General features: G+C 50.5%; 1 protein-coding gene across 8 annotated transcripts in view; it reads right to left on the bottom strand.

The window, feature by feature from the left end:
• Positions 1 to 12,233, bottom strand: part of LOC140191628 (histone deacetylase 4-like) — a 112,494-nt gene that overhangs the window by 12,609 nt on the left and 87,652 nt on the right. For all 8 annotated transcript variants that reach the window (XM_072249197.1, XM_072249202.1, XM_072249203.1 and 5 more), the window contains 3 exons: positions 3,529 to 3,616; positions 2,807 to 2,926; positions 2,438 to 2,535 (listed from right to left, as the gene is read on the bottom strand). In XM_072249197.1, the coding sequence (XP_072105298.1) occupies positions 2,438 to 2,535; positions 2,807 to 2,926; positions 3,529 to 3,616 (306 nt within the window). The remainder of the gene's footprint in view (positions 1 to 2,437; positions 2,536 to 2,806; positions 2,927 to 3,528; positions 3,617 to 12,233) is intronic.

The raw sequence follows: 12,233 nt of genomic DNA, 5'->3' as shown, positions 1-12,233 counted from the left end.
CAATGGCATTCAAGACCAGTGATCTGGAACTATACAAGAAGTCCAAGTATGACCTATGGAAGACTATTTTAAGAGTTTAAAAAATTCCAGTTGAGTTACAGATGGAATCGGATGCACGTCAGCTCTGGGAGGGTTTGCAGGAACTTCACTTCCAGATGAGCTCAATTCCTTTTATGCACCCACTTTGAAAGGGAGAATAAAACTACACCTGTGAGAATCCCTGCAGCATCTGGTGACCCTGAGATCTCTGGCTCAGAAGCAGATGTCAGACCATCTTTCAGGAGGGTGAACCCTTGCAAAGCATCAGACCACATTGGTGTACCAGGTAGGGCACTGAAAACTTGTGTCAACCAACTGGTGGGAGTGTTCAAGGACATCTTCAATCTTTCGCTGCCGAGTTTTGCACCTACTTCAAAAGGACAACTATCATACCAGTGCCCAAGAAGAGCAGGGTGAGCTTCCTCATCAAATATCACCCAGTGGCACTCACATCTATTGTGATGAAGTGCTCTGAAAAATTGGTCCTGGTGGGAGTCAACTCCTGCCTGAGCAAGGACCTGGACCCACTGCAATTTGCCTATCTCCACAATAGGTCTACAGCAGATGCAATCGCACTGGCTCTCCACTCTGCCTTTGATCACCTGGACAATAGCAACACCTCTGTCATGCTGCTGTTTATTGATTACAACTCAGTATTCAACATAACCATAACCGCATCTGATCAACAAGCTCCAAAACATGGGCGTCTGTACCTCCCTCTGCAACCAGACCTTTGATTTCCTCACTGGGAGATCACAGTCAGTGCGGATCAGAAATAATGTCTGACAATCAACACTAGTCACCTCAAAGATGTGTGCTTAGCTCACTGCTCTACTCTCCATGCACCCACGACTGTGTGGCTTGGCATGTCTCAAACACCGATGACACCACTATTGATGGCAGAACCTCAGATGGTGATAAGGAGAGACAGATCAGCTGGTTGAGTTGGTGTCATAACAGCCTTGGACTTCAGGAAGGGGATGTCGAGTGAACACACACCAGTCATCAATGAGGGATCAGCAGTGGAAAGGATGAGCAGTTTCAAGTTCCTGTGTGTCAACGTCTGTGAGGATCTATCCTGGGCCCAACATGTTGATGCAATTACAAAGAAGACATGACAGTGGCTATATTTCATTAGGAATTTGAGGAGACTTGGTATGTTACCAAAAACTCTCACAAATTTCTACAGTCGTGCCATGGAGAGCATTCTAACTGGTTGCATCACCGTCTGGTCTGGAGAAATCACTGCACAGGATCGGGAAAAGCTGCAGAAAGTTGTAAACTCAGCCAGCTCCAACATGGGCACTAGCCTCCCCAGCATCGAGGACACCTTCAAAAAGTGATGCCCCAAAACGGCAGCATCCATCATTAAGGACCCCCATCACCCAGGACATGCCCTCTTCTCATTGCTACCATCAGGGAGGAGGTACAGCAGCCTGAAGACAGTCAGGAACAGCTTCTTCCCTTCCGCTATCAGGTTTCTGAATGGATGGTGAACTATTTCCCTCTTTGCACTACTTATTTTTTTTTAATATATACTGCTTATTGTAATTTATATTTTTAATTTAAATTATCATGTATGGCACTGTACTGCTGCCGCAAAACAACAAATTTCATAACATATGCCAGTGATAATAAACCTGATTCTGATTCCGAGTACCTCTGCTTCCTCAGGAGGCTAAAGGAATTCAACGTCCCCTTGGACCTTGACCAATTTTAACCGATACACCATAGGAAGCATCCTATCCAGATGCATCATGGCTTAGTAAGGCAACTGCTCTGCCTGTTGTGGACACAGCTCAGCACATCACAGAAACCAGCCTCTGTCTACACTTCTCACTGCCTCAGTAAAGCAGCCAGCAGAATCAAAGACCCCACCCGCCCTGGATTTACCCTCTTCTCCTACCTCCCATTGGGCAGAAGATACAAAAGCATGAAAGCACGTATCATCAGGCTCAAGGCAGCTTCTAACCCACTGTTATCAGACTATTAAATGGTTCCTTAGTACTTTAAATTACGCTCTTGACCTCACAATCTTATCCCTTTGTGATCTTGCATCTCTTCGTCTGCCTGTGCTTTATTCTGCAGTCTGTTATTGTTTTACCTTGTTCTACCTCTATGCACTGTGTAATGATCTGATCTGTATGAACAGTATGGAAGGTAAGTTTTTCACTGTATCTCAGTACAGGTGATAGTAATAAACCAATTCCAATTCCAGCTTTCCCTGGAAACCAAACTTCCTTCAGGTTACCCAACAGAACCCACCCGTTACAGGGACTTAGCTGCTTTTCAGCCTTCCAGTCACACACCACATCATGTATCCACTCCACGAGCTTTCCATGGACCCCATTGCCAGTTCTGCCTTGCATGCCGGGCACGTGAGATGGTGATCACTCACCTGAAGGCAGCGAGATACTCGGCATCACCAATGGGAGGGTCCAGACTCTTGGTCCAAGCAATGTTCACGTTAAAGCCCACACCGGGCCCACTGCCAACCTGTGCGGGAATGAGGGCAGTTCTTTACCAAGGGGCAGGCGTAAAAGGGGTTAAAGCCCACAGGGGACAACAGAAGAGAAGCCACCTCCACACTATCTCAAACACCCTCCTGGGGTCAGGCACAGAGTGAAGTTCCTCCCACGCCATCCCATCACATACTTGAAGAGACCTTGGAGATACCAAGAGTCCCAGCTTAGACCACGTTACCCAGTGGGAGCACCCTCTGGGATCTCCCTGTACCTACGTGGTGCATCACCCTGGCTGACCTCACCTCATCCGATGCCCCACTTCCTGGGAAGAAATTGCCATCATCATGACGATGGAGGGAGATGTAGAGGACACTGGGATCTGAGTAGAAGACCTGTTGAGTTCCATTTCCATGATGGACGTCCTGGGAAGCAAAGAAAGATCCCATCACCTATTTCATCCTAATTGGCTAGGTTAACCCTACTGGCCACCCCCTATGTGCATCTCCCCGTACGCTGATTTTGCACAGAAAGATACCAAAAGAGATATAGGATTCAAGCTCACAGACTATAGGTGGCGCAGGTAGGCAATAAGGTGTAAGGACCAGGACAAGGTAGGTTGTGGGGTCAAGAGTCCATCTTTTTGTACTCGGTGATTGTTCGAGTCTGATAATGGCAGATAGAAGCTGTCCTTGAGCCTGGTAACATGTGCTTTCAAGTTTTTGTATCTTCTGCCCGATGGGAGGGGGGAGAAGTGAGAAAGTCTAGCGTGGGTGGGGTCTTTGATTATGTTGCCTGCGTTACCGAGGCAGTGAGAAGTGTAGACAGAGTGCATGGAGGGGAGGCTGGTTTCTGTCTTGTGTTGAGCCGTGTTCACAACTCTGCAGTCACAGGCAAAATAGTTGCTGGACCAAGCAGTGATGCATCCAAACAGATGCTTTCTGTGCTGCACAGTGGAGATGGTGGGAGCGAAAAGGAAGGGGTGAGGTCCAAACACAGCGAAGTTGATGTGACCTAAACCACTTACCCAGTCTACAATGAGAATCTTCTGCATGTTCATCTTCAGCTGGAGCTGTTTGGCAGCGATGGCCACTGAATTAAAGAAACAGAAACCCCTGTGGGACATAGAAGTGAGGTCAGTGAGACATCCTTAAAATTCACATGTCCCACCTCCACCTCCCTGTAGACAACTTCAGGACTGCAGAAAGCGAATTTCAAAGGGAGGACATGTAAACTTTCACAGTGAACAGTGGGGCCCAGGGGAAGCAAGATAACAGAGGGTACTGCGGGTGCAGGTACACAGAGAGACCGGTAAATGACAGGGGAGTGTTGTAGAACAGAGGGAGCTCAAGGTGCAGGTACACAGAGAGACCGGTAATTGACAGGGGAGTGTTGTAGAACAGAGGGAGCTCGGGATACAGGTACACAGAGAGACTGGTAAATGACAGGGGAGTGTTGTAGAACAGAGGGAGCTCGGGGTACAGGTACACAGAGAGACTGGTAAATGACAGGAGAGTGTTGTGGAACAGAGGGAGCTCCGGGTACAGGTACACAGAGAGACCGGTAAATGACAGGGGAGTGTTGTAGAACAGAGGAAGTTCGGGGTACAGATACACGGAGAGACCGGTAAATGACAGGGGACTGTTGTAGAACAGAGGGAGCTCGGGGTACAGGTACACAGAGAGACTGGTAAATGACAGGGGAGTGTTGTAGAACAGAGGGAGCTCGGGGTACAGGTACACAGAGAGACTGGCAAATGACAGGAGAGTGTTGTAGAACAGAGGGAGCTCGGGGTACAGGTACACAGTGAGAGACTGGTAAATGACAGGAGAGTGTTGTAGAACAGAGGGAGCTCGGGGTACAGATACACAGAGAGACCGGTAAATGACAGGGGAATGTTGTAGAACAGAGGGAGCTCGGGGTACAGGTACACAGAGAGATCGGTAAATGACAGGGGAGTGTTGTAGAACAGAGGGAGCTCAGGGTACAGGTACACAGAGAGACTGGTAAATGACAGGGGAGTGTTGTAGAACAGAGGGAGCTCAGGGTACAGGTACACAGAGAGACTGGTAAATGACAGGGGAGTGTTGTAGAACAAAGGCAACTCGGGGTACAGGTACACACAGGGAGACCAGTAAGTGACAGGGGAGTGTTGTAGAACAGAGGGAGCTTGGGGTACAGGTACACAGAGAGACGGGTAAATGACAGGAGAGTGTTGTAGAACAGAGGGAGCTCAGGGTACAGGTACACAGAGAGACTGGTAAATGACAGGGGACTGTTGTAGAACAGAGGGAGCTCAGGGTACAGGTACACAGAGAGACTGGTAAATGACAGGGGAGTGTTGTAGAACAGAGGGAGCTCAGGGTACAGGTACACAGAGAGACTGGTAATTGACAGGGGAGTGTTGTAGAACTGAGGGAGCTCGGGGTACAGGTACACCGAGAGACTGGTAAGTGACAGGGGAGTGATGTAGAACACAGGGAGCTCGGGGTACAGATACACAGAGAGACCGGTAGATGACAGGGGAGTGTTGTAGAACAGAGGGAGCTCGGGGTACAGGTACACAGGGAGACTGGTAAATGTCAGGGGAGTGTTGTAGAACAGAGGGAGCTCGGGGTACAGGTACACAGAGAGACTGGTAAATGACAGGGGAGTGTTGTAAAACAGAGGGAGGTCAGGTACAGGTACACAGACCGGTAAATGACAGGGGAATGTTGTAGAACAGAGGGAGCTCAGGGTACAGGTACACAGAGAGACTGGTAAATGACAGGGGAGTGTTGTAGAACAGAGGGAGCTCGGGGTACAGGTACACAGAGAGACTGGTAAATGACAGGGGAGTGTTGTAGAACAGAGGGAGCTCGGGGTACAGGTACACAGAGAGACCGGTAAATGACAGGGGATTGTTGTAGAGCAGAGGGAACTCGGGGTACAGGTACACAGAGAGACTGGTAAATGACAGGGGAGTGTTGTAGAACAGAGGGAGCTCGGGGTACAGGTACACAGAGAGACTGGTAAATGACAGGGGAGTGATGTAGAACACAGGGAGCTCGGGGTACAGATACACAGAGAGACCGGTAGATGACAGGGGAGTGTTGTAGAACAGAGGGAGCTCGGGGTACAGGTACACAGAGAGACTGGTAAATGACAGGGGAGTGTTGTAAAACAGAGGGAGGTCAGGTACAGGTACACAGCCCGGTAAATGACAGGGGAATGTTGTAGAACAAAGGGAGCTCGGGGTACAGGTACACAGAGAGACTGGTAAATGACAGGGGAGTGTTGTAGAACAGAGGGAGCTCGGGGTACAGGTACACAGAGAGACCGGTAAATGACAGGGGATTGTTGTAGAGCAGAGGGAACTCGGGGTACAGGTACACAGAGAGACTGGTAAATGACAGGGGAGTGTTGTAGAACAGAGGGAGCTCGGGGTACAGGTACAGAGAGAGAGTGGTAAATGACAGGGGAGTGTTGTAGAACAGAGGGAGCTCAGGGTACAGGTACACAGAGAGACCGGTAAATGACAGGGGAGTGTTGTAGAACAGAGGGAGCTCGGGGTACAGGTACACAGAGAGACTGGTAAATGACAGGGGAGTGTTGTAGAACAGAGAGAGCTCAGGGTACAGGTACACAGAGAGACTGGTAAATGACAGGGGAATGTTGTAGAACAGAGGGAGCTCAGGGTACAGGTACACAGAGAGACCGGTAAATGACAGGGGAGTGTTGTAGAACAGAGGGAGCTCGGGGTACAGGTACACAGAGAGACTGGTAAATGACAGAAGAGTGTTGTAGGACAGAGGGAGCTCAGGGTACAGGTACACAGAGAGACTGGTAAATGACAGGGGAGTGTTGTAGAACAGAGGGAGCTCGGGGTACAGGTACACAGAGAGACTGGTAAATGTCAGGAGTGTTGTAGAACAGAGGGAGCTCGGGGTACAGGTACACTGAGAGACTGGTAAATGACAGGGGAGTGTTGTAGAACAGAGGGAGCTCGGGGTACAGGTACACAGAGAGACCGGTAAATGACGGGGGAGTGTTGTAGAACAGAGGGAGCTCAGGGTACAGGTACACAGAGAGACTGGTAAATGACAGGGGAGTGTTGTAGAACAGAGGGAGCTTGGGGTACAGTTACACAGAGAGACCGGTAAATGACAGGGGAGTGTTGTAGAACAGAGGGAGCTCGGGGTACAGGTACACAGAGAGACCGGTAAATGACAGGAGAGTGTTGTAGAACAGAGGGAGCTCAGGGTACAGGTACACAGAGAGACCGGTAAATGACAGGAGAGTGTTGTAGAACAGAGGGAGCTCAGGGGACAGGTAGACAGAGAGACCGGTAAATGTCAGGGGAGTGTTGTAGAACAGAGGGAGCTCGGGGTACAGGTACACAGAGAGACTGGTAAATAACAGGGGAGTGTTGTAGAACAGAGGGAGCTCGGGGTACAGGTACACAGAGAGACTGGTAAATGACAGGGGAGTGTTGCAGAACAGAGGGAGCTCGGGGTACAGGTACACAGAGAGACTGGTAAATGACAGGGGAGTGTTGTAGAACAGAGGGAGCTCAGGGTACAGGTACACAGACCGGTAAATGACAGGGGAATGTTGTAGAACAGAGCGAGCTCAGGGTACAGGTACACAGAGAGACCGGTAAATGACAGGGGAGTGTTGTAGAACAGAGGGAGCTCAGGGTACAGGTACACAGAGAGACCGGTAAATGACAGGAGAGTGTTGTAGAACAGAGGGAGCTCAGGGCACAGGTACACAGAGAGACTGGTAAATGACAGGGGACTGTTGTAGAACAGAGGGAGCTCGGGGTACAGGTACACAGAGAGACTGGTAAATGACAGGGGAGTGTTGTAGAACAGAGGGAGCTCGGGGTACAGGTACACACAGAGAGACTGGTAAATGACAGGGGAGTGTTGTAGAACAGAGGGAACTCGGGGTACAGGTACACAGAGAGACTGGTAATTGACAGGGGAGTGTTGTAGAACTGAGGGAGCTCGGGGTACAGGTACACAGAGAGACTGGTAAGTGACAGGGGAGTGATGTAGAACACAGGGAGCTCGGGGTACAGATACACAGAGAGACCGGTAGATGACAGGGGAGTGTTGTAGAACAGAGGGAGCTCGGGGTACAGGTACACAGGGAGACTGGTAAATGTCAGGGGAGTGTTGTAGAACAGAGGGAGCTCGGGGTACAGGTACACAGAGAGACTGGTAAATGACAGGGGAGTGTTGTAAAACAGAGGGAGGTCAGGTACAGGTACACAGACCGGTAAATGACAGGGGAATGTTGTAGAACAGAGGGAGCTCAGGGTACAGGTACACAGAGAGACTGGTAAATGACAGGGGAGTGTTGTAGAACAGAGGGAGCTCGGGGTACAGGTACACAGAGAGACTGGTAAATGACAGGGGAGTGTTGTAGAACAGAGGGAGCTCGGGGTACAGGTACACAGAGAGACCGGTAAATGACAGGGGATTGTTGTAGAGCAGAGGGAACTCGGGGTACAGGTACACAGAGAGACTGGTAAATGACAGGGGAGTGTTGTAGAACAGAGGGAGCTCGGGGCACAGGTACAGAGAGAGAGCGGTAAATGACAGGGGAGTGTTGTAGAACAGAGGGAGCTCAGGGTACAGGTACACAGAGAGACTGGTAAATGACAGGGGAATGTTGTAGAACAGAGGGAGCTCAGGGTACAGGTACACAGAGAGACCGGTAAATGACAGGGGAGTGTTGTCGAACAGAGGGAGCTCGGGGTACAGGTACACAGAGAGACTGGTAAATGACAGGAGAGTGTTGTAGAACAGAGGGAGCTCAGGGTACAGGTACACAGAGAGACTGGTAAATGACGGGGGAGTGTTGTAGAACAGAGGGAGCTCGGGGTACAGGTACACAGACCGGTAAATGACAGGGGAATGTTGTAGAACAGAGGGAGCTCAGGGTACAGGTACACAGAGAGACCGGTAAATGACAGGAGAGTGTTGTAGAACAGAGGGAGCTCAGGGTACAGGTACACAGAGAGACCGGTAAATGTCAGGGGAGTGTTGTAGAACAGAGGGAGCTCGGGGTACAGGTACACAGAGAGACTGGTAATTGACACGGGAGTGTTGTAGAACTGAGGGAGCTCGGGGTACAGGTACACAGAGAGACTGATAAATGACAGGGGAGTGATGTAGAACACAGGGAGCTCGGGGTACAGATACACAGAGAGACCGGTAGATGACAGGGGAGTGTTGTAGAACAGAGGGAGCTCGGGGTACAGGTACACAGAGAGACTGGTAAATGACAGGGGAGTGTTGTAAAACAGAGGGAGGTCAGGTACAGGTACACAGACCAGTAAATGACAGGGGAATGTTGTAGAACAGAGGGAGCTCGGGGTACAGGTACACAGAGAGACTGGTAAATGACAGGGGAGTGTTGTAGAACAGAGGGAGCTCAGGGTACAGGTACACAGAGAGACCGGTAAATGACAGGGGAGTGTTGTAGAACAGAGGGAGCTCGGGGTACAGGTACACAGAGAGACTGGTAAATGACAGGGGAGTGTTGTAGAACAGAGGGAGCTCAGGGTACAGGTACACAGAGAGACTGGTAAATGACAGGGGAATGTTGTAGAACAGAGGGAGCTCAGGGTACAGGTACACAGAGAGACCGGTAAATGACAGGGGAGTGTTGTAGAACAGAGGGAGCTCGGGGTACAGATACACAGAGAGACCGGTAAATGACAGGGGAGTGTTGTAGAACAGAGGGAGCTCGGGGTACAGGTACACAGAGAGACTGGTAAATGACAGGAGAGTGTTGTAGAACAGAGGGAGCTCAGGGTACAGGTACACAGAGAGACCGGTAAATGACAGGGGAGTGTTGTAGAACAGAGGGAGCTCGGGGTACAGGTACACAGAGAGACTGGTAAATGACAGGAGAGTGTTGTAGAACAGAGGGAGCTCAGGGTACAGGTACACAGAGAGACTGGTAAATGACGGGGGAGTGTTGTAGAACAGAGGGAGCTCGGGGTACAGGTACACAGACCGGTAAATGACAGGGGAATGTTGTAGAGCAGAGGGAGCTCAGGGTACAGGTACACAGGGAGACCAGTAAGTGACAGGGGAGTGTTGTAGAACCAAGGGAGCTTGAGGTACAGGTACACAGACCGGTAAATGACAGGGGAGTGTTGTAGAACAGAGGGAGCTCAGGGTACAGGTACACAGAGAGACCGGTAAATGACAGGAGAGTGTTGTAGAACAGAGGGAGCTCAGGGTACAGGTACACAGAGAGACCGGTAAATGTCAGGGGAGTGTTGTAGAACAGAGGGAGCTCGGGGTACAGGTACACAGAGAGACTGGTAATTGACACGGGAGTGTTGTAGAACTGAGGGAGCTCGGGGTACAGGTACACAGAGAGACTGGTAAATGACAGGGGAGTGATGTAGAACACAGGGAGCTCGGGGTACAGATACACAGAGAGACCGGTAGATGACAGGGGAGTGTTGTAGAACAGAGGGAGCTCGGGGTACAGGTACACAGAGAGACTGGTAAATGACAGGGGAGTGTTGTAAAACAGAGGGAGGTCAGGTACAGGTACACAGACCAGTAAATGACAGGGGAATGTTGTAGAACAGACGGAGCTCGGGGTACAGGTACACAGAGAGACTGGTAAATGACAGGGGAGTGTTGTAGAACAGAGGGAGCTCGGGGTACAGGTACACAGAGAGACCGGTAAATGACAGGGGATTGTTGTAGAGCAGAGGGAACTCGGGGTACAGGTACACAGAGAGACTGGTAAATGACAGGGGAGTGTTGTAGAACAGAGGGAGCTCGGGGTACAGGTACAGAGAGAGAGTGGTAAATGACAGGGGAGTGTTGTAGAACAGAGGGAGCTCGGGGTACAGGTACACTGAGAGACTGGTAAATGACAGGGGAGTGTTGTAGAACAGAGGGAGCTCAGGGTACAGGTACACAGAGAGACTGGTAAATGACAGGGGAGTGTTGTAGAACAGAGGGAGCTTGGGGTACAGGTACAAAGAGAGACCGGTAAATGACAGGGGAGTGTTGTAGAACAGAGGGAGCTCGGGGTACAGGTACACAGAGAGACCGGTAAATGACAGGGGAGTGTTGTAGTACAGAGGGAGCTCAGGGTACAGGTACACAGGGAGACCAGTAAGTGACAGGGGAGTGTTGTAGAACCAAGGGAGCTTGAGGTACAGGTACACAGACCGGTAAATGACAGGGGAGTGTTGTAGAACAGAGGGAGCTCAGGGTACAGGTACACAGAGAGACCGGTAAATGACAGGAGAGTGTTGTAGAACAGAGGGAGCTCAGGGTACAGGTACACAGAGAGACCGGTAAATGACAGGAGAGTGTTGTAGAACAGGGGGAGCTCAGGGTACAGGTACACAGAGAGACCGGTAAATGTCAGGGGAGTGTTGTAGAACAGAGGGAGCTCGGGGTACAGGTACACAGAGAGACTGGTAAATAACAGGGGAGTGTTGTAGAACAGAGGGAGCTCGGGGTACAGGTACACAGAGAGACTGGTAAATGACAGGGGAGTGTTGTAGAACAGAGGGAGCTCGGGGTACAGGTACACAGAGAGACTGGTAAATGACAGGGGAGTGTTGTAGAACAGAGGGAGCTCAGGGTACAGGTACACAGACCGGTAAATGACAGGGGAATGTTGTAGAACAGAGCGAGCTCAGGGTACAGGTACACAGAGAGACCGGTAAATGACAGGGGAGTGTTGTAGAACAGAGGGAGCTCAGGGTACAGGTACACAGAGAGACCGGTAAATGACAGGAGAGTGTTGTAGAACAGAGGGAGCTCAGGGTACAGGTACACAGAGAGACTGGTAAATGACAGGGGACTGTTGTAGAACAGAGGGAGCTCGGGGTACAGGTACACAGAGAGACTGGTAAATGACAGGGGAGTGTTGTAGAACAGAGGGAGCTCGGGGTACAGGTACACACAGAGAGACTGGTAAATGACAGGGGAGTGTTGTAGAACAGAGGGAACTCGGGGTACAGGTACACAGAGAGACTGGTAAATGACAGGGGAGTGTTGTAGAACAGAGGGAGCTCAGGGTACAGGTACACAGACCAGTAAATGACAGGGGAATGTTGTAGAACAGAGGGAGCTCAGGGTACAGGTACACAGAGAGACCGGTAAATGACAGGGGAGTGTTGTAGAACAGAGGGAGCTCAGGGTACAGGTACACAGAGAGACCGGTAAACGACAGGAGAGTGTTGTAGAACAGAGGGAGCTCGGGGTACAGGTACACAGAGAGACTGGTAAATGACAGGGGAGTGTTGTAGAACAGAGGGAGCTCGGGGTACGGGTACACAGAGAGATTAGTAATTGACAGGGGAGTGTTGTAGAACAGAGGGAGCTTGGGGTACAGGTACACAGAGAGACTGGTAAATGACAGGGGAGTGTTGTAGACCAGAGGGAGCTTGGGGTAGAGGTACACAGAGAGACCGGTAAATGACAGGGGATTGTTGTAGAACAGAGGGAGCTCGGGGTACAGGTACACAGAGAGACCGGTAAATGACAGGGGAGTGTTGTAGAACAGAGGGAGCTCAGGGTACAAGTACACAGAGAGACTGGTAAATGTCAGGGGTGTGTTGTAGAACAGAGGGAGCTCGGGGTACAGGTACACAGAGAGACTGGTAAATAACAGGGGAGTGTTGTAGAACAGAGGGAGCTCGGGGTACAGGTACACAGAGAGACTGGTAAATGACAGGGGAGTGTTGTAGAA

The sequence above is a fragment of the Mobula birostris genome, chromosome X (genome assembly GCF_030028105.1).
Source record: "Mobula birostris isolate sMobBir1 chromosome X, sMobBir1.hap1, whole genome shotgun sequence".
Lineage (NCBI taxonomy): Eukaryota > Metazoa > Chordata > Chondrichthyes > Myliobatiformes > Myliobatidae > Mobula > Mobula birostris.
The sequence above is the reverse complement of the archived record's forward strand: the minus strand, read 5'-3'. Positions and strand labels throughout refer to the sequence as shown.